The 21,479-nt window shown below is 38.3% G+C and overlaps 1 protein-coding gene across 1 annotated transcript; it reads right to left on the bottom strand.

The window, feature by feature from the left end:
• Window positions 1–131: 131 nt before the first annotated feature.
• Window positions 132–15,523, bottom strand: dnmt1 (DNA (cytosine-5-)-methyltransferase 1). Its single transcript, XM_053492477.1, has 34 exons — window positions 15,296–15,523; window positions 13,864–13,906; window positions 13,243–13,350; window positions 12,879–13,122; window positions 12,699–12,771; window positions 12,101–12,185; window positions 11,975–12,015; window positions 11,782–11,836; window positions 11,590–11,673; window positions 11,395–11,504; window positions 11,168–11,286; window positions 10,990–11,082; window positions 10,754–10,905; window positions 10,484–10,671; window positions 8,737–8,920; window positions 7,825–7,922; window positions 7,143–7,296; window positions 6,920–7,035; window positions 6,300–6,498; window positions 5,911–6,044; window positions 5,608–5,787; window positions 4,649–4,873; window positions 4,368–4,560; window positions 4,062–4,152; window positions 3,852–3,983; window positions 3,481–3,763; window positions 2,795–2,936; window positions 2,530–2,696; window positions 2,276–2,453; window positions 1,961–2,156; window positions 1,707–1,870; window positions 958–1,074; window positions 514–604; window positions 132–430 (listed from the first exon to the last, which is right to left on the bottom strand). Exons 1-34 carry the CDS (start codon window positions 15,340–15,342, stop codon window positions 393–395), a joined length of 4,524 nt encoding a protein of 1,507 aa, XP_053348452.1. The 5' UTR covers window positions 15,343–15,523; the 3' UTR covers window positions 132–392.
• Window positions 15,524–21,479: the final 5,956 nt, after the last annotated feature.

Raw genomic sequence — 21,479 nt, 5'->3', positions numbered from 1 at the left:
TAAGTGCATTCAATCATTACATTTACTGCAGCATTACCCACATAATACAAAGCAGTACTGAACTAGTTGTGGCATGAGACTTCATTTATGTGTTGTGGCAAGAATTAACTTTAGTAAACACACATTTACCATCCAGTTAATAAGAGCTTTATTTGAAATATTACAACATATAAAAACTACATAGAATTTATTCCACCACCTCAGAGTGGAGATTGCAAATACAATTAAAATTACATTTAGAAAATGAATAAAACATCACTTGATGGCACAGCACGTCCATAGAGAAGCCAGCTGAGTGGCCAGACTCGACACCAGCACATGGGTTAATGGAATGAGTTGAATAAGCTGGAGGTGAGAAAAGCCTCCATGTGTATTTTAAAAACTTAGGAGTGCTACTCGCATACCTCCATCTTCTCCTGTTTTACAGGCTCTGAAAGGGGCAGGTAAAAAGGAATGAACCAATCTAATTGACGAGAGAGAGTCTAATTTTTGAAAGATCGGACACCAACATACCTGTAGCATTCTCCTTCATCTTCTCCTCAACGCATTTCTTAATTTCAAGTCCAATGGCTTTTGACAGAGGTGGAGGAACTGCGTTTCCAACCTAACCAGAAAAAAAATAATTAAATTGTACATTTATACATGTTTGCATTTAAGGTGGTAGTGTTGCAGTTCCTCTAGATTCCTACAGATAGTGTGCTCTAAACTATTCACACACTGGGAGGCAGTACACCGTCCTTTAGGGGAGGAGCAAATTACTTGCCAAGCTTGTTTAAAATTGTAATATTCTATAAAAATCAGGACATGCACAGTATCACAATACACACTGAATTGATGTCTAGGTATTGCGGTATCGTATTGGGTAGTCCTCTGCGATTTCCATCCCTAGTAAACATCAGCTTGTTGTTACACTTCCAATGAAGCAGCAGACTACAGCTCCCGTTGCATGACTCGTACCTGTCTGTGCTTGTCCAGGATGTTGCCGAAGAATCGATACGTATCTGGGAAACCTTGTGAGCGAGCACATTCTCTAACGCTGACCACGCGGTGCTGCTCTGGATGTAGCACGCGTCCCTGAAACACACAAATTACTCTTTACTTTGACATGAAAATTAAAACAATTCCATCAGCTATGACCTATATATGAGGATTGAAATGAGCATACACACGTATATGAGAAATATGACCAATATAAATGGTGTGGAGTGAAATTCAACTTGTATTCTCCCTCACTATTTCAGTAATCACTCCTATTAATTATCTGCATGGTGGGTTTGTTTCCAAAGTTCACCAAGGACCTGCTGCCCAGTTTCCACTTACTTGGCCTTGGTTAATTCAAGAACATAATTAACCAACATGCTTTTCTTACTTTGCTAGTCATAGACCTCAAGTTTAAATGATGACAAAAATAAATTTATGCACCGCCCTAAAAATCATACCGAAGATTCACACTACTGAATCTTTCTAGTTTTAGGAATGCCACGTTATCCAACACCAGTGATGAAACAAATACACAGAAGTTTAGCAATACACTGAAAAAATGTTGCCACTACAAAGTAGAGGATTCAATTTAAAATTGCATGGTACATTCCATTTAATATTTAAGGACCTGCATCAAAAAAAAAAAAAAAAAAAAAAAAAAAAAAAAAAAAAAGTATTTATCTCCAGAAATAAACAAAGCTTAAGTGCTGTGTTCAGAGCTGTACCTGCTTGCCCATGGGCTCAGGGTTGGTAACAGTGGTGCTGAAGAAGCCATCCCACTCCAGCCTGCCATATAGTCCAGCCCAGTGGTTATGGCGATTACCCGTGTGAGGCAAACACCATGGGATCAGTGTGTTGAACTGCCTGTCTGCTGGGTCACATGGTTTACCTAATTGGGGGTGTAAGTAATAAATAGTTTACTGCAGGCTTTAAGGGTTTTGAGTGGGGGGGGAGAAAAAAAAAAAAAAAAGAAAAGTACCTCCAGCACAAGTACACACTCCTCTCAGTGCACCAGTGCCACTGCGGCCGTTTTTCTTGTCCAAGTGTGTGTAACGAAGCTTCTTTGTTGTGGTTCCATCCCGTAGCCGCACCTCAATGTTAGGCAGATCTCTCCAGTCCGACCCTGGCGCCAAAGGGATGTGACGCATACGTGCTTCTACCAGGGCACTCATGTCCTGCAAGATAATGAATAAGATTAACAAGACAGCTTAAATAATGAAAGGCACAGGACTAGTTGTGGTCAATTCCCCCAACAGGTAGATCCTGCCATTAAGGTTCCTAATTTCAGGCTAACCTTGCATATATGGTCCCTGAGAATGGGCTGGTATTGTGCACCCCGAATATGTCGCTGGAACCAGGATTGTGGCTCGCCGTTGTAAGAGATCTCCAGAGCAGAGGCTCCATTACGGATCTCTGGGAGGTCAGACATTGTGTCCCGGACTGTAATGGTTCGATAGATACCACCATTCCCTCTAAGGACGAAAAATAATTAGTACACAATAACATCTGACTAACATACAAACCCAAAAATTGGAAAGGAGTAATTACCTGGTTACGTTGGAGACAAATTTTTTGTCATCAACCACTACGCTGAGAGAGCACGCTCTTGGAGCAAATACATGCAGTGGCTCTGGGTAGCGAGGGAGTTTCTCACCTGGAGCAGCAGCCAGTATAATTGCTCTACGCCGTGTTTGGGCCACCCCATACTGCCCTGCCTACAAAGAACAGTAAAAGTAGTTCCCACAAAATAACTTGACAAAAAAGCCTTCTAAAAAAAAAAAAAGACATTTTAATTGGTAGCAGAGAAACTTACTTGAAGTACACCAAATGTGCACTGATAGCCCATACGCACTAGGCAACGCAGAGTGAGTTTCAAGACCATGGAGCGCTTAAAGGACACAAAGTTTCTGACGTTCTCCAACAAGAAGAACTTTGGCCTGTAGTAGTCACAGTAACTAAAAACAAAAACGCATGCAGGAGTGTCAGGCTTAGGTTATGATCAGAAATGTCTACATTGCCAAAAGGTAAATCCTTGCAGGCAGGCAAGTAGGTTCCCACGATAAATCAATGAGCAAAATTCAGGCATATGCTAAGCAACAGTAAGACAACATGGCACAAGTTCAGTATGAATGCTACATAATAGGCAGCAATGTAAACAACTGCTCTCAGTAAACTGAAAAAATGAGTAATTTCTGTTCTGACAAAATAAGGGAAGGAGAGGAGATTGGGGGGTGCCAAATGCTGCAGTTAGACTGCAGCAGATGTTGGCACCTGGTGACAGTTATTTTTGGTCTCACAAATGGGTGGTTACATTTATAAAAAAAAATATAAACTGTGGTTAAAATGCAACAGATATTGGCACCAGGTGATTAAGTTACTGTTAAAACCACAAATTAAGATTCATTTAATTTACCTTGTATTTCTTTTTTTAACTTGTGACACTTTAAAAATTGCTTTGACAAAGCAGGACTGCAATGTGCAACAACCCTTTGTACTGACCTCAGATAAGAGACAACAAGGGAGTTCTTAAACTTTGAGTATGTGCGCGAATTGAAGCGGTTCATTCCACTGAAGCCTTGGCATGGCGGCCCTCCACACAGCATCTCCACGTCACCTCTTTGTGGCAGTTTTTGGCCAAGTGAGTTAGTCTTCTCTCCAGACATTACCAGCTTCAGCAGAACATTGCAGTCTTCAGTGAACACTGTGGTGCCTGGGTTATTCAGCCTGAAGGCCTGCGCAGCAGGATCCCACATTTCAATAGCCCAGAGGGTCTCAGAAATACCTAGAAGCATTAAAAATGCATTCATCCGATTTGTACAAGACAAAGGGGAGGTCCATGTATGGAAGGAATTTAAGTTGATATGAATTACCTGCTTGGTGGAAGCCTTCAGATAGACCACCACAGCCGGAGAAAACATCCAGTGTGCGCAGTTTAGGGGCTTTGATTGCTGGAGTCTCCTGCTCTTGGGCATCCTGTGAGGAAGCTTTTCCTTTCCCTTTACCTAAACAAAAAGAACCCTAGCAGTTTCTGCTGAAGTGTAGAAATGTGCAACTTAAAAATAATAATAATCTACACATACCTTTTCCCTTTCCTTTCCCCTTGCCCTTGTTTACAACAGAGCGTGCATGGTTTGGTGGGTCTTCAAAGGATTTTGATTTGGCACTGTAGGCCTGTGATGAACAATAGAACCTTGTAATTGCAACAAATACAGTTTAACTAGAATAAAGTTTGCAAAATAACTTTCAATGGAATTTTTTCTTTACACATAATGTCACCACCAAATATTTAAGCATTTTCCAAACAAAAATCAAGTCCCAAAAATGCTTCATTCCTCATAATAATGCTATATCCGAGAATGAGTGTAACGCATAAGCTCTAGTTTTACCTCTAGGAAGTAGAACCGATCAGGTCCACCGCTGCAGTAGTCCTGCACACTCTCCACCAGATCCTCGCCATACTCCACACGACAACGACCCAGTACATCTGCCATGTTCACAGACACCTCTTCATCGCTCCAGTAAAGCTGGTTTATATCAGTGTGGTACCCTGCCTTTGGCCCCTTGTGAGTATTCTCTGGTCTGTATAGGATGGTGTTGAAAATGTACAAGGTAATTAAATAGTTTATGGGTTGCATTTTTACTTTGACTTAGATACATAAATACTTGCCTATAGAATTTGTAGAGGCGCAGTTTGACCTCTGATTGATCTGGCTTGCCGTTGCTGCGCTTGGTGCAGTAGATCTCTTTAATGCGCCCAATACGGAAGGGCTCTGGAGCATCTAGATTGGATCCCTTGATGTAGTCCGAGGACTTCCTGTAGTATTCTGGATAAAGGTCCTCATCCACATCCTCTTTTCGGTGAGGACGTTTTACTGGGCTTGCAGCTTTTACCCTGAAATAAAGAGGTTTTTGAGAAATAAGAAAATTGTCTGAGGAAAAAGTAGATGATCAGCATGGCGAATCTAGTTAATTTCATGTATTTAAAACTTCTAAATTTGCCAAAAAAGTCAAGTTATTAGGGATGCACCGAAACGAAATTCTTGGCCGAAGCCGAACAATAATGAAATGCTTGGCCGAAGGGGGTGTTTCGCATTTTTTTCGCCAATTTACATTAATCATTTATTTGAATAATTTTTTTTTTTACTTTTTACTATTTTGTGTTGCTTTTCAGAAAAATCAAATAAAAACAATTTTAAAATATTTAACACTGAACATTAACATTCCAGCAGATATAGCACAATATAACTTAAAAAAAATAAATTAGTAAAATAAATTTTTTTTTTTTTTTTGGCCATCTTTGAAGCCCCCCCTTCTTGAATAGCCCATGTTAGGCCTATAACTGACTGCTGAAAGAATGTAACTCTGTATGTCTACAACAAACGTGCATTTAATAGTGCAAAAAAATGTGGATTCGCTGTTGCCGTAGCTGCCGCCATGTCCTTCTCGTACTCTGCAAGATGTTCGATTTTAAGTGATAAACTTAAAGTGCTGTACGTTTTTGCAGATGCACCCCCTCTGGACAATTCAGCAGAACAGTGTCTGCAATCATTAAAAACGTCATCGCTCGGCAAAATTTATTCTGCCTTTTTACGTAATTTGCAATACACAAAACCTTTGATTTCTTACCCAAAGTTGAATGCCTCAGGTGGCAAGTACACACCGTCTCCCACTCGGTATTGCTCCCCCTTCAGGCAAGCCAGGGAATACAAGACCTTAGTGTCACGTTCCTCATCTTCAATAGGATCAAAGACACGAGGTATCTCCTGCTCCTGCTGTTCTTTATTTCTAGTGCAACTAGCACAGAACCTGCAGTAAAAAACAGTTCAGATTTTAGCCAAAAATAACTTTATCTTCTTGCACTATAATTAATCAATACATAGCATTTTTGCTCAGATGGAAAGAATTAAATTATTCCAAAACTCAACAAACTTGTATTTGGAGTCTTCCTCTGGAATAACCTTGGGTGGCGTTTCAAACCGAGCAAAATCCCCATCGTACCATAACTGATAAAAGAAGCTTTTTCCATCATCCTCAATGACCTTTATCTCATCAACAAGACCACCCTGAATTAAAAAAAAAAAAAAAAGTTACATAAACAGGTACCCTTTAAAATGGGTAAGACTAAACATTGACATTCATTGCAATCCAGGGGTTTGAACAAATGAATCTTATTTCTACTTTAAAGCCCTCTGCAGTATCAGAAAGCACAAATGCCCAATAGGCCAAATTATGTTGTCCAGAATTCTGCAGGTAATAAATCAGTGTATGAAACCCCAGTAGAAATCAACTGGGTTTAACAAAAAGCAAAGCAAACCCACCTCCATGAACCAGTCCTCTGAAGGAGCCTTGTAGAGCATGTTGACTTTACCATGCACAAAGCTGAGCTGCATGTCCTCACACTCATCTACAAGGAAGAGTTCCAAAGGGTCAGAGGACTCGCCAAGAACAGTGTCTGTGCCACGGCAAAACCAGTGCGCATGAAACATCTTTTCCCCTTCATCCCACAAAGCTGTAATCCTTGAAGGGGGCGGGGGGAAAAAAAAAAAGATACATCATAGGTTATACAGCATGCAATTACTAAACTAACCCTATAATACTTGCTGTAAATAATGTTCTTTAAACCTTATGCTCATAACCTTTAAAACAACCAGAGTCCAAACTTGACCTTAAGCATTTGCACAACTAATTACCAGAAATCACATGAGAATTCTGGGGTATTTTATCAGGATGTTGACTCAGACTGTGATGCAGACTTTAAATTTGTTTTAGAACAATCGTTTCAGAATCCTGTCAACATTAAGAATAAACATCCTGCCCAAGTTTATTTCCCTACCAAAAAAAAAAAAAAAAAAAAAAAAATCCCTTTCATTTTAAAACCAGGGACATTTTAAAAGTAGTTTCATTTTCATCTTCCAGGCAACTTTAGAGCACCTGTTACCTGGCAAGGTAGAGCGGATGTGAGGGGTCATCTGGGCTGACAGACACACAGTCTCCAACTTCCAGGACCTCATTTTCCACACGCACCTTCATATAATAGTCACGTTTTCCTTCAGTCTGTGGGAGGACAAACATGTAAATAAACTAGTCAAGCAGGCAGGGCTAATGAGGTTTTTCTTGATGCTTAATCAGTTCTGCAAGATAAATTTTAAATTTGCACATACCCTAATGGGGTCTCCCACCCAGGTGATCTTATTTTTGGTCTGCTTTTTCTTGGCTTGAGACATCTTTTTGGATGCATCTTTAAGGAGCAGTACAACATCTTCCTCGTCTATATTCTCATCATCTTCTGCTTCCTTCACTGCCATGTTGGGACATCTGAATAAAATGCACATCTGTTTAGCTCAATTTACCAACAGCAGGCTTAGACACATTCATCTCCATTAAGTAGTCTTTTCTTAAGATTAAGCATCTCACTTTACCATGTTCTCCTTTCAACAGAGATTTTTCCAACTGAAATGGTGTCTGGTGTTCATTAGTATTATTACTCACAAGCAAGAAATGCTGTCTCTTTAAATGGAAAATATGAGAACACAGTACTCACAACCAAAACACCCCGGGACACAAACTTCAAATCATTACAGATAAGCCTGGGTTTAAAGCATGAAGCACATTCCACAGATTGTCCAATTAAACGTGGCAACCCCCAATGGATGGGGGGGTCGGACCCAAAAAAAAAAAAAAAAAAAAAAAAAAAAAACCCTTCCCCATACAAGATCAGATTTTATCATACTTGCTCCCCCTCCCTCCCAAATGTAGGCAAATTACAAATTGTTTTAACATACAAAGCTTGTATAAAGCTTGTGTCACAAAAAGCAGCAACAAATGTAGCAAAAGGGAGCACACCTTCTCTTTTGACAAGCCTGCTTGCTGCGACCACTGCCTCCAAACTTGATCATGTCCTTACATGAAGAACATTTGCCACAATCAGAAGCTTGGCACACCTGGAGGAACACAGAACATGTTTAAATGAAATAAAGCCAAAGGGATCACGTTAATTTCCTAAACTTTGGGCCAAATTCCAAAGGTTTCAGTTAATGCTAACATGGGGCACAACCACGCCATACTAGACCCTCCAGGTAAGATTATAGCGCACTATGTTTGAGATTAAGCCACTGGGAATGTCAGACTTCAATAACCATTTTTGTATTAAGATCCAACTTAATCAGCTGAGATTAAATGTTTATTTAAAAAGGCATTATTTAGATCATTTCAGCATTATGCAGATTGTAAAACATGTTCCAGTGATAGCTGGTAGTACAAGAAAGATGTATGTTTTTCTAACTCCTTTTACATTTGACAAATGTTAATGCAGGACCTGCTTGTTATTAAGTAGGCATCTGTATTCAAGGCTAAAAATGCTTTCTTCCCCCCACAAAAAGTAGGGATATTTTGAAAGGTTATAATAAAGGCTGTTGCAAAAATTTGTGTTCAAAGAGGGTGATGCTAAATAATTTGAAACAGTTTAGTTATTTGTATAATTTATTTCCCCTGGCACAGAAGTATTATTAGAATTATATCATTAGGAGCTTTTGATACACTGGCAATTTCAGGATTGGTGCGTCCATTTTTTCTGTAGGGGATGGAACCCCCCGCCCCAACAACCCTAGTGAACACTGCTTTAGGACACATGGTTTCAACTGAATTTTTCTTCTTTTCTTTTAAATTGCCAAAAAAACAAAAACCCACAAACCTTCTCCAACAGTGAAACCTGATCAAAGTAAAAAAAAAAAAAAAAAAGAAACAGATCAGGTTTACCTCACAGACCCCACAGCGTTGCCTCTTGGCACCTCCCCCGTCCTTATTGTTTTGATCAATCTGCTCTGCAAAAAAGGCATCGAAGATCTGATACACAAGTTTTGTTGTAGTAGCTTTTGTCGGACCCTTGACATCCTTCTCTATCTTTGTAGGATGACGAATAGCTTGTCTTCTGGCTGCCCTCCTAAAAAAAAAAAAGAAAAAAAAAAAAAAAAAGGGAAGTGGCAACATTAGGAACAAATACAGCTTAAAGACAAAATGAGACCACTTACCAAAATGGAGTCTAAAATTGAAACATGCAGTTATGAGGCGGAAAAAAATAAATAAAAATAAAAGCTGAGCTCAGGGCAGGGTGATGCATGCCTTTTTTTTTTTAGAAAAAATTCTAAACTGACATTTTCAAAGCTACAGCAGGTTTTTAAAAACAGACCAAAAAACACCCATTTGTAAGCAAGATTAAAAGTCCCCTGCAACAAACCGAGTAATTTGGATTTGCATCTACATATATAATTTATTCAGACCAACACAATATGTTTAGATAAATACAAAGTAAAGCAAAATGACGGCTACATCACCCATCCCTTACAGCTGAAAATAAGGTCTGGCAATCACTGCTTTCCATTGCAACTCAAGATCAAAACAACCAAAAATCACAATCACTCCAGAGGCGCAAATTAAAGGTTACCTACCAGTACAGCAGCATGCTGCATTAGGGAATGCCAGAGAAGCATTAGACATTACCATTGCACAAGCAGCAAAACCATTTGTAAAACAAAACCTAAACCCACATCAAATTTCAGTTTGTATCCAAAATCAGTTTTAGACTAAAACAAAAAAGAGGAAGTACATTACCAGTACTCGCATCTACACATTTATACCACTATCCTGTATTCAGGGTTGTAGGAGTCCCAAAGCCAGCAGACTTGGGCCACGAGGCACAGTATACCCTAAATGGGGTGCCTATCCATCACAAGGAACACACAATGGGCAATTTGGGAATGCCAATTAAACTAATCTGCAAGTTTTTGGACTATTGGAGGAAACCCACCAAGCACCGAAATCGCACCCATGCGCTGAAGGTGCAAGGAGACAGTGCTAAACACTAAGTAACCATGCCGCCCATCTAAATAGGCAATTAAAATGACCGGCTGCTTTATTACATAAACTGAAGGCATATTAATTCATAATGACTCCAGGTTCTGCCCAAGTCTAGCCTGGAAAATTCACAGTATTTTGAGTGTTATTAGATTTGACATGTTCATGATTTGTAGAGCAGAGGTTAGTCTTGAACTTATTCACTAATGTACTGTAGAATTATATAAGGAGGAAGCACTTTTTTGGGGGGTGGTGGTGTTTAATAGCACTGTATTAACACAGCCAGGAAATAAACAGAACATTAAACCACACCCTTTTAGTAATTGGTTTCAAATCATTGTTACAAACCATTAGATTTTAGCTTGCAAAAAGAAACTCACTCCATCACCTGCTGCCACAGCTTTACATTTAAAAAGCTTTTATAGATGGAATTACTACAAATCAGTTCACAGCTGTCAGGATTAAGCCCAACAGTACAATTATAAGTTTTTTTGCACTTCTTGGAGTAATTGTTCCAGAAGATGCAAACGCTAAGTGGGTAGGGGGGCTGTGGGTAGCGGGTAGAGGTGGTGGAGTATAAATCAAATCAAACATCTCAGCCAATTGGATCTAAAATCAATCACATCTTTAACACTCCAAGTCCCCAGCCTACCTCTTGCCCAGGGTGACACCAGCAAGTTTAATTAGGTCCCTCATGCATGGGGTGACGATGATGGGCTGCTCATCCGAATCTCCAGCTTCATCGTAGCTTTCCACCTGCTCCACAACAAACTGAGCATGGCGCAGGAGAGTGTCCTCGGTAAAACGATTGAAGTTTAGCCCAGCCGGGGGAACTGTGGTCTGCACAGAAATAAATAGCAGCACACCCTCAGAAAACTGCTGCACTTATTTTCAACAACTCAATGGGACTTCAGAAATCTACCTCAATTTTGTTAAGCAAGTCCTCATATGTAGCATCTGGATTTTTCTGAAGAAATTCAACCACAATCTTACTCATGTAGATCTTCTCCTGCATCAGAGCAAAGATTTGAGAGTATTCCTCACTTGGTTCCATTAGGATGTAATCAGCAAACGCTGCAGAGAGCAAAAGACCAAAGCTATTAGCAGCTAAAATAAAATTTTGGTGGCAATACCGTTAATAACATCTTATAATGCTACCTGTGGTGAAGCCAATCAGAGCTTTCTCTCCTCCATCAAAGCCAGTAATCCACCAAGCATTGATGGGGCCCAGCTTTTTAGCAGGAACACCACCTTGAAGACAAAGGGGAGGCAGCATTTTAGCCACAAAACAACAAATACACCTCTATTTAGGACAGCTAAAATACTTAATACATACCATCCATACAAGGATTGTCATCATAGATGGGCTTGACTGCACAACTGAAGTACAATTCAACATTTTTCTCAATGAGTCCAGAATCAAAAGGACATAGGTGGCCCCGTTTGTCATAGACGCTAGAGGGAAGGCAAGTATGTTCATAAGAAAATTGCATGCATGTATATTTTTAACATACACATTTTATATCGGACACAAAGTGAGAAAGGAGAATCTCAAAAACCTACCTAAAGCTTGTAATCTTGTGTTGAGGCAGGTCATCATAACTTTCAAATCCATCTTCATTCGAATCAAACAAAGAAAGGCGCTCATCTGTTAACATCTCTGGTTCATCAAGCTGTCAAAAAAAATAAAAATTTTCATACAAAAGCAGGTGTTTCAAAAATAAGGTGTTTAAAATGAATACAGGAACACCAAATTACAGCATCATCAGGATCTCCCTGGAAAAACTTGAGGTCAGAGTCATCCAGGTACTGCCTGCAATCAGGACACTTAGGTGGAGGTGTCTGAAATAAGAGGCAGGGGGAAGTCGGCGTTAGAGGTTTGTGAGCCAACGCCATTAAAAAGCAGGTTGAAGAGATGTCATGTACTTTTCATGAAATAAAATGCATCACCTTGGCTGTGTTCACAGGCTTGGTCTTCTCAACACAAGAATTTTCAGTACTTGGTCTGAAGAGAGTGGAGGGGGAAAAAAAAATTACGTTATATATTTATATAGGCCTATATAAAAAAATTATAATCATTTTCATGCTGCCTTATCTCAGCTGAATGAAAGCCTTAAATGAGTTACGCCAAAATTTAACCTACTTTTCATCCTCTTCAGTTTTAAGACGCTTTTCCTCACGAGTCTTGATAAAAATAAAATTCTAAATCAGGCTATTGTTAAAACAAAAAATAAGCACTCAAGCAGACAAATGCAGTACAGTTGTCTACCTCCTCAGCATCAGGTTCCTCAGGGTTAACCTCTGCATCACCATTTGTAGTCTCACCATTCACCTCATCAGACTTGCGTTTGGGCCTGCAGAAAAAAATTAAGTTGGTAAAAAAATAATAATAAAAAAAATCCCTTCCTTCTGAGAGAGCTCAGCCAATCGACTCTCTCCAGGCCCCCAGGTGCGAGAAGTAGCAATTTCCGGATATGCTGATCGGATGTTTGTAAGTCTTTTTTCTTCTTTCTAAACAGTATGCTTTGCCTTGCAACCTTAACACTACTGCATGCAATGCTATAATTCCACATGGTCTCATTTCTGTTTTATAGAAACAATTCTGAACTGGATAACGTAATTTTCCAGAAGACAATAAATCCGATTAGGTACCAGTCATTTCTCATATCACCCAGATACATGCCCATTTGTCCAATTTCCCTTGTCTTTAAAAATTAAGTAGCAAGTTGTTTTTTTATTTCCTCTGACAGACCAAACCTTAGTTAAATATTTTAAAATTGAATATTTATTATAAAAAAAGACAAAAGGGCATAGATGATTTTCTGTAATGTCAATTAACAAAAATAAATAATTTTAGATTCTCTTACACTCTTGAGAACATGGACAGGATGGTTTGTTGCTTTCCAGAGTTGCGTGTGACCCTTGAGCTTGCAGGAGATTCTGTGGGTTGGATCAAAGAAAAGATCTTGCAGCATTACAACATAAATTAAGTATAATAATTTATGAAATACCTTGGCAAATATGCTGCAGTAAAACTCGTCACATACTTTTAGGCTCAGAGTCTGCTTTACTGCGTCTGCCACCCCGGCCCTTTGATGTGCTGGGAGATTTCATGGTTTCTCCTTCCTCCTGAGTTTCCATAGCCCCTTGTTTTTCACCGTTATCTTTATGAGATCCATTTTCAGAGAAGCCGTTGGAGTGCCCGTTCTGCTCTGCTCCATCACTGTGACCTTCCTTGCCCAAACCTAAAGCCTTCTTCAGCACAGCTTTTACTTCAGATGTGTACACCTCCTACAAAATGTCCAGTAAGTGAGAAAGCGGTTACAGTTCAGTTCTAACACTGGAGCCAAGATTTTAACTTTATAATTAGGAAAAAAAAAAAAAAAAAAAAAAATCAAGCAAGACGCTCACTGTGGTAAGTTCAGAGTTTTTCAGTTTGAGCTCAAGGTCTTTAAGTTGGTCCTGAGTGTCATCATGCAGGAAGTCCTGCAGTAACCTGATCTTCTCCTTCACACAATCCTAAAAAAAAGGAGACAAATGGGAAATGTATAGAGTAGAAGTGGACACCATGGGTAAACACACAACTATAGTAAATAATGTATGTGGTGGTGCTTCAAAGACGCCAAGACCTCCAAATGCAGCATCTAAATTCAAAGCTGATTATTAACATTCCTAAGAGATGAAGATTTTACATTTACATTTAGGCATTTGGCAGACGCTCTTATCCAGAGCGACTTACAAAAAGTGCTTTAATGTTTACAACATTGGATACATACTTACACTGGGTTAACTAAGTTAATAACTATAAAACACCATTTTATAGTTAAGCGTTAAAAAAAAAAAAAAAAAAAAAAAAAAAAAAGAGGACTAGATCACAGTCAATTACCAACATCTCAGGTATTTCTGAAACAATGGCTTTAGAATCAATGACAGCGATACCTCCACCAACACCACTAGTTGCTCTTATTAATGTGTATACCTTAAATAAAACATTTTAAACAGTCTCGATGCTATTTGATGATGTGTACATACCTCATCCGACAAGCTGTCATCACCTTTATCCAGAGCTTGCAACCTGGAAATATTAACACATTCAAATATTAGAGCAAAATAAAGGAAAATAAGTAGATTTGCCAGTGTTAATCCTATTCTTTATAAACGTGTGTTTCTAGCCTTGAAAATAAAATGAATCAATAAAAATTAGTAGTTAAAAATTTGTATTATAATTAAAAGCAGTCTACACAATTTATTCATCCATAAATTGCCTATACTTGGAGCCTATCCCAGGAGACTGGCTATCCCAGGCACCTGGCTAATCCACACACCAGACAAAGTCTTCGGACTGTGGGAGAAAACCATGGTACACAGAAAATCAACCAAGCACAAAGAGAACATGCAACCTCCACACCCAGACTGGAGGCAGGAATCAAAACCTTGACCATGGAGATGCCACACCACAGTGCCAACCACTACACCAAGGTGCTGCCACAAATTTGTTGGAAAATTTGATAAATGGATCCTTAGGGGTTCAATTTGAGTAATTAAGGGTTCTTGAAGATCCTAAAAAAGGTTCTGTTTGTAACCTTGATCCGATCTCCTCAGTTGAGCTATCAGGACTTGACTGAATATCAAACGCTACACCTCAAAGTTTTCCTGTTTGATTTTAATACTCTTGACAGCATACTGGGGGAAAAAAAGTCTCCTACATCTGATTCCCTGCTTTAGGGCCTCACTTGTGCATTTTCAGAATTAAAACTTACAAGCGAGTCTTTTAATGCATTGTGGTCCTAAATGTCTCCTGTGTTCGTTTTAACGGTTTGATTTATACCAATTACCTGTTTTGGATTTCCCCTTAATGTATACTTTTACCTATGTTTTAAATGACCTGAAAACAAAGAAATAAACATCCCGATTATGATAGTACATTTTACCCCCTACTACCTCCAAGCTCTACGTCATGCCTCCTATATAAGGCTTGACAGTACAGGCTCTTTTATAGAAAACTGATTAACAAACACCATGTCATGAGAAAAAGACCACGGCTCAAGCAGGGAAAATATGACTGCGTACCTTGTGAGTAAATACACAAGGTCGTGTGGGTGAGTAAAACAGACTTATGGTGGGGAGACTTGACACGCGGGGTAATAACAGTAAGCAGCCATTATGATTTGGCGCCAAATTCAGCCTGCTGGTTGACAGCGGGCGCGTGAGCCAAGTTAGCTAGCATGCTAACACAGGGACCAAAACAAGACGCTTGCTAGCAAGCTAATGCGAGTTCTTTTTTTCAATGCTGAAGGAATAGCAAAGCTTGTTAGTTCACCAGCTAACGTTTCTTAAGCAAATATATATATATATAATTTGGGTTTATTAGACTACATAGTTATGCCAAACTAAGTGGATATTTTGTAAAACAATCGTAGCCCGAAGACAGCTAGCTTAGCTTTTTTTTTTTTTGCAAACGTACCGTTCTTTCACATCCTCCGGCAAACACAGCGAAGTCCTGGTGGGCATTTCAGCAGATAAAACGACAATTAAGTGCAGGCTAAGAGAATTCCTTTTTTAAAATAATAATAATACAGCGTTTAAAAGCGTTAAGGTTTATAAAAACTGCCAGCAAGAAGGCATAAGCAGCAGCACGGCTAAACCGCAGCACCGGGAGGCGGCTTTAAACACTCCACAGCAGCCGTGCAAGCGTGCGCGCGCGGGACGTTTTTTTCGCGCGGGTAATATGGACCGTACCACGAGTTCAAAGAATAGGGTGCACCAAAGTTAGAAATACATCTTTTTAAATATATTTTGTCAAATTAATTCGCACCTGATTACTGATATATTTATTTTAGATATACAATTCATATCGTCGTTAATTTATTTTTCACAGATTATTTTAACAAGCAAAGTTATTCAAAACACTTGTCGCAATGGAACGATCCAAAATGACGTTACACCACGGAGGTCACCAAATGCTGAATAGTAATACAATGTTGCCAAATCGTCACATATTAATCTGACATGTATTAAAATAAAGTACTAGCTGGCATGTTTGTTCTGGACCAATGTCACCCACTCTTTATCTGTGACGATGTAAATGTAAAACAGTAGTAATACCTAAAATAAAACAAGACCAATATAGACACCGTGGTGAAAAACGCTCAAATTATAAGTGTAAATAATTTTTTTTTTATCTGTGGCTATTTTTTTAAATACATTTCGCATCACGTTGTATTTAATGCTTCTATCTATTTTACAATGTTAGTCTTTTGATGAAGAAATTCAGAAGCGTTTTTGGAAAGGAATATGAAGTTGGGTAATGTTTTTGGCTGATTCTTTTGAACAAGCTAAAAGATTTTGAAACGTAAATCTGGCGCCCTTAATTTTACCGCTTTGACTGGTGCCAGTAAAGGCGGGAGATTAGCTGCAGAGGCTCCACTGGAGCAGCGATGCAAGTTTGCATTCAGGTGTTGATATTATCCTCCTCCTTATCATCATCATCATCATCATTATCAACAACAACAATAAAATATCTAATACTTCTCGTGATAAAGTCTACTCATAATAAAGTATAACCGTTTCACTTAAATCTGAAAAACTTGAATGAGTAGTAGTTGAATATTTCTGCCCAACAAAAGAGAAGTCCATTTGGCATGACTCAACTCCCATTATTATTTTTATGGGGAGGAGTGGTGGCACACACAGTTAAGTCGCCGATCTAGGAAGTATATCCGGCGTAAAACCTGTGCCAAGTTTTGTGCGGATTGGATGGTCTTCTGTGGCAACCTCTCAACGCGAGGAGCCAAAAAAAAACATTATTATTTTAGGTATTTTGGTCCGTACAAGTACCAATGCTCCCCACCGTAAAGATATATCCGACGTTTCTAGTTACTTAAAGGGTCGTTTACACACTACGTGCACTTTGGGAATGCCAATTAGCTTAATCTGCATTCTTATCTGTCTTTTGACTGTAGGAGGAAACCAGAGTACCTGGAGGCAACTCACCAAGCACAGGGAGAACACAAACCCCAAGGTGGGAATCGAACCCAGACCCTGGTGGTACATTATTGTTCTTATTGAGCCACGCTGCTGCCTCACAGCTCCAGGGTCTCTGGTTTAATCTCCTATCACTATCCCCTATTACTACACATGTAGGTTTTCTCTGGCTTCTCCATTTTTTGACAGAACCAAACCATTAGGTTGACTGGCTGAGATAAATTGCTCCTAGGACAATTCATACATTCAAACATTTTGTTCAGAGAAGAAAATCCCTGAGATGACCTGAGGAAGAAACCTTGTTTGGGTGATACCAGATAGCATAACAAAAACAAACAAACAGACAGACAAACAAATAAATTAAAGTCAACACAATGCTTTTTGACACACTTGATTGTGAAATGGCATGATAATATCCTTGTGAAAACTATGCTTAACATGAATGTGTGTGAATGTATCTGGCCTGCAGCAGTTATTGGACTGCAACTGTACAATGGCAATTACATAAATTTTAGACCTTTAGATGATCTTTTCTGACTTAAAAAAAAAAAAATCTATCTGATAATTTTACACTTATTCAGGGAGAACATTTGAAAAAACAAAGGCACGTCTTTAAATAATACCATAGCCCAGAGTTTGGCCTACCAAAATAGGTAACAATTTATTGCTGTCTGTTTATTCTGTGTGTTGGTTTAATTTTTTTTAAATCTTAGTGCAGGCATTGATATGGTTTACTCTTCTGGATTGTCTGAAGTGTGGTGTAGGCATTCAGGGTTAGCCATCTGTAGAGTTGTATGCCTCTTAATGCATTATAGCAGGGTTTTCTCAGACTGGATTGTGAACTTTGGACTGCTCTTACCCTCAGGTAACCCGATGATCTATCCTGGGCCATTGTTTTCCTTTGCTTGGGCCTATCATTTAAAATTATAACATTCCTTAACACTACACAAAAACTAGCGTACCATAAGCTGAAATCAAGTAAAAAAAACTTTGAGTCTCAGTTTCAAATGTTTCTAAGACATTACTTATTGGATGTCAAGCAACCTTCAGTAACTGAACGAGGGTGTAGCTGAAAGCATTATATTTTAACCACTTGCTTTCAAAAAAGGTATAGCAGATGGATGATCTGGGCTCATTGTAATATAAAATCTAGTATACAAAGAAAATCTAGGTGTGATTCTTCCCTGAACTTGCAAATGACCTGAGTTATGAGGGGGAATCCTACTCAGTCATTGCTAACCTAAAAAACATCTTATCATTTAAAGATCTGTAAATGGTCTGAAAGATCTGTAAATTCTATATAAACTATGAAAGTTCTTTTTATTTTGGAATCAGTCAGTCAACCTGGTCCAAAAAGCATCTGTGAGGCTTTTAATGGTATTATGAATTCTATATAATATAATATAAATAATATATAAAAGAACAATACAAATAATTTATAATAATATTAAATAGTATTGTATTATTTAATCCATTATCAAGTAATATATTTTTTCTTTTAATTATATTATTTTATACTATTATTTCTGGTACAGTGTTATGAACCCCTGAAAACAAGACTTCCATTCACTCTGCACTACAAGGCCAATTGTGCAGAGGGCGCTATAGTTTCAAAAGTGTGAAAATCCATGCAAAAATCATCCAGGCATTGGGCTTCATAGCTTTAACCACAAGATGGTGGTGTTTTCTTTAGGCTCAGATTCGATCTTAAGCATTTCACACATATTTTTGTTTCCAGTCTGTTTCCAACTTTACCTATCAACTATTGATTAAATATTTCCTGAGCATTATCAAGTGTAATCAAGGTTAAATCACTAAACATTAAGTTCTTAGGACAAAGCCTTATGAAATATGAAATTATTCAGGTTACTAGCTCAGATCTGAAATCACAGCTGTTGTACAGCGGTTTGTTAAACCTGATGTCATTTCCTGCTGACAGTTATTGGTCTTTTTCCCAGCAGCTTGGTCTCCCATGGGGCTGCACTGGATTCCCACCCAGGGATCGTCTGTCAGAGTCTACCAGACTTCTCTACAACTGCAAATCTTTTGTTTAAAATCTGTTTTTGTTTAAAAAAGGAGAAAATCACAAAAAACACATTACATAAGTATACTCTTAGAAAAAGACTCTTTAAAGCTTCTTTAGATAGTTACAGTTCCTTCCTTCATCCCCTGAATCCCCAGCTAATCTTTTGGTGCAGCAAGCAGTGTTGGTGCCTTTCATCCCAGCTCCAGTATCCAGGGTTTGATTATGAGCTCGAGTTACTGCATCTGAAGAGTTTTTACATCTTCTTCGATGTCTGATTGGTTTTCTTCTAGGATCTTTGATTTCCTCCCACATGGCAGACAGTGCCAGTAAATGGTCTGGCTGCTTAAATTTTTTATAAAGTATAAATGAGTGCTTGAGTATTAAAAAAAAAAAGTGTGTAGTGTGTAGTGACCTTTATGTACTGGCAACTTTTCAAGGTCCCATTCCTGCCTTGGACTTAAGGTTCCCAGGATAGAATTTAGATTCAGCAGTTACTGAAGAAAAATGGAAAAGAATACAATGATTTGTACTACTACTACTACTACTACTACAATTACTACTACTACTACTACACGCGTCATTCAAGTCAAAGCGGAACTTCTGATTGTTCAGAATAGCAGAGCACAGTTATGTTCCCCTGCTACACTAATGCACTTATCCCAGCGTTTCATTAGTGCTTGGGATACCATCATGGTGAAAGGTTTTCTAAGTACACCTGAGCCATGATCGGACTGCCTGCGTCGCGTCTTAAACGCTGGTCTTCCAGGAACTCCTTTAATGGCTCAAACATGTGGAAATGGCTTAATGCGAGGTCAGAACTGTACAGGCGATGAGGCAATATGTGGTGTGATGTGGTGGTTCCCACAGACTGATTTTCAAGAATTAGGCATTCAGCTAGGTTAATTTACATGGATACAACTGCTGTTGGCTGATCGTTCGGGATCATAATTCATAAACATATGGCCTTCTTTAAAAAATTTGCACCATTCAAATGGTTTACTTTTACTTGCCTTGAGTTTTTCATCACCGACCTGTGCTTGATGTCTTCTGTAAATGTCAATTGGTTTTAGGGCGAATTTACAAAAAGTTTTATTACAAGTTTCTGTTTGACTTGAAACACCCCCTTGTACTGCCACTACTACTACTACTATTATTACTATTATTATTATTATTAATATTATTATTACATCATTATTATAACAATGATCATACCACGTCTGTTTATTAGCATCACAAAAGAGAACCTTGTCTCTGCCCATAAATACCACTACCCTAGTTCCTTAATGGTTCTAGTAGTTCCTTAGTTTCTCTCTCTAGGGGGACCCATAATGGTTCTATGAGAACTCAGAAACAGATGGTTTTCCTACCGCAAATTATTCCACTTATGGATATTCAAAAGAGAAAACCTTGTCACACTTAAAAACAGAAAGAAGAAATAGAAACAGAAGTCTTGAATGTATAAAGTATATGTATAGTACCTTAGATGTTAGGACAAAGTCATTTGACAAATAATACTCTATATTGTAATATTTTATATAAAAATACAGTAAAATTTTAACATTTTTTATATATATAAAACTACTTATTTTGAGTTTCTAAAGAGCATTAACATTTACAAGGTCACAAAGTAAAAACAAGCCATTTAATTTATTAGTAATAAATTAAGAATAAATCTATAAAAATACTTGTAACTCAGGAAAAGGCTTCGGAACAAAATGCTTCCATAAACTAATAATAGGCTGTATTTATATAAGTATTTATACTTACATTTTAATCCAGGTTTAAATTCTCAACCTACTTTATTCCAGAGGTTAATGGCTATGTAAGAAAAACATCTTCCCTCTGCTTCGCTGTGAGTCATTACAAAGTTTCGGGTTAAATATGCCTGCCTCAGCTGTGTAAAGTGCTTTGTCAAATCTTTAAACATCATAAGCTGCACCTTTTAAGCCAAGATGCAATAAATCGCCACTGTGTGATGAAGTAGTGCATAGGTTAGAATGTAGAGATGTGTTCATGGTTGACGGAAGTTAAAGGCATACTGAGCAGGCTAAAGGTGATTTATAAAGGCAGACTCGAATTTTTTAAATGTAAAATATTATGTCAAGTATAGTTTGCAGATATATTTAAAGTGTAAAATATTTGAAACACATTTGGAATACTTTTATGTTTATCAAGGCACCATTATTATTTCTCCAAGATTTAAAAATTATTTCTTCAAAATGGAAACTTTAAACTTAATTCTCACCTAAATTTGACCTATGAACACAAGATGTTATCAGTTACCTCACGTCACCCTCTTACCTCCCTTCAGTTCCAAACCTTTGGCTATAACAGTCTGATACACCCCTGTAACTGGCAGGAAGTTTTGTGTAAATAGGCAGAGCCAATGGTTCTAGGCGAATGTCTTTTCATGTCCTAGCGAGCCTGGCTTCATCCTTGTCAGTGCATGTTGAGTGTAATTTAATTTCCAGTGAAGCTATCGTTCTTAGTAAGAATACCACAGTCATGTGTGCCAAGGCAGAAAACACCTTTTTAGATGATATGCAGTATAAAGAGCAATCTTGACACAAAAGTCCCTAAAAGTATCAATAATAATAGACAGAATCCACTTTTGTTAAATGTTAATAAAATGAGACAT

The sequence above is a fragment of the Clarias gariepinus genome, chromosome 3 (genome assembly GCF_024256425.1).
Source record: "Clarias gariepinus isolate MV-2021 ecotype Netherlands chromosome 3, CGAR_prim_01v2, whole genome shotgun sequence".
In the NCBI taxonomy this organism is placed as follows: Eukaryota; Metazoa; Chordata; class Actinopteri; order Siluriformes; family Clariidae; genus Clarias; species Clarias gariepinus.
This window is presented reverse-complemented; position numbering and strand designations above follow the sequence as displayed.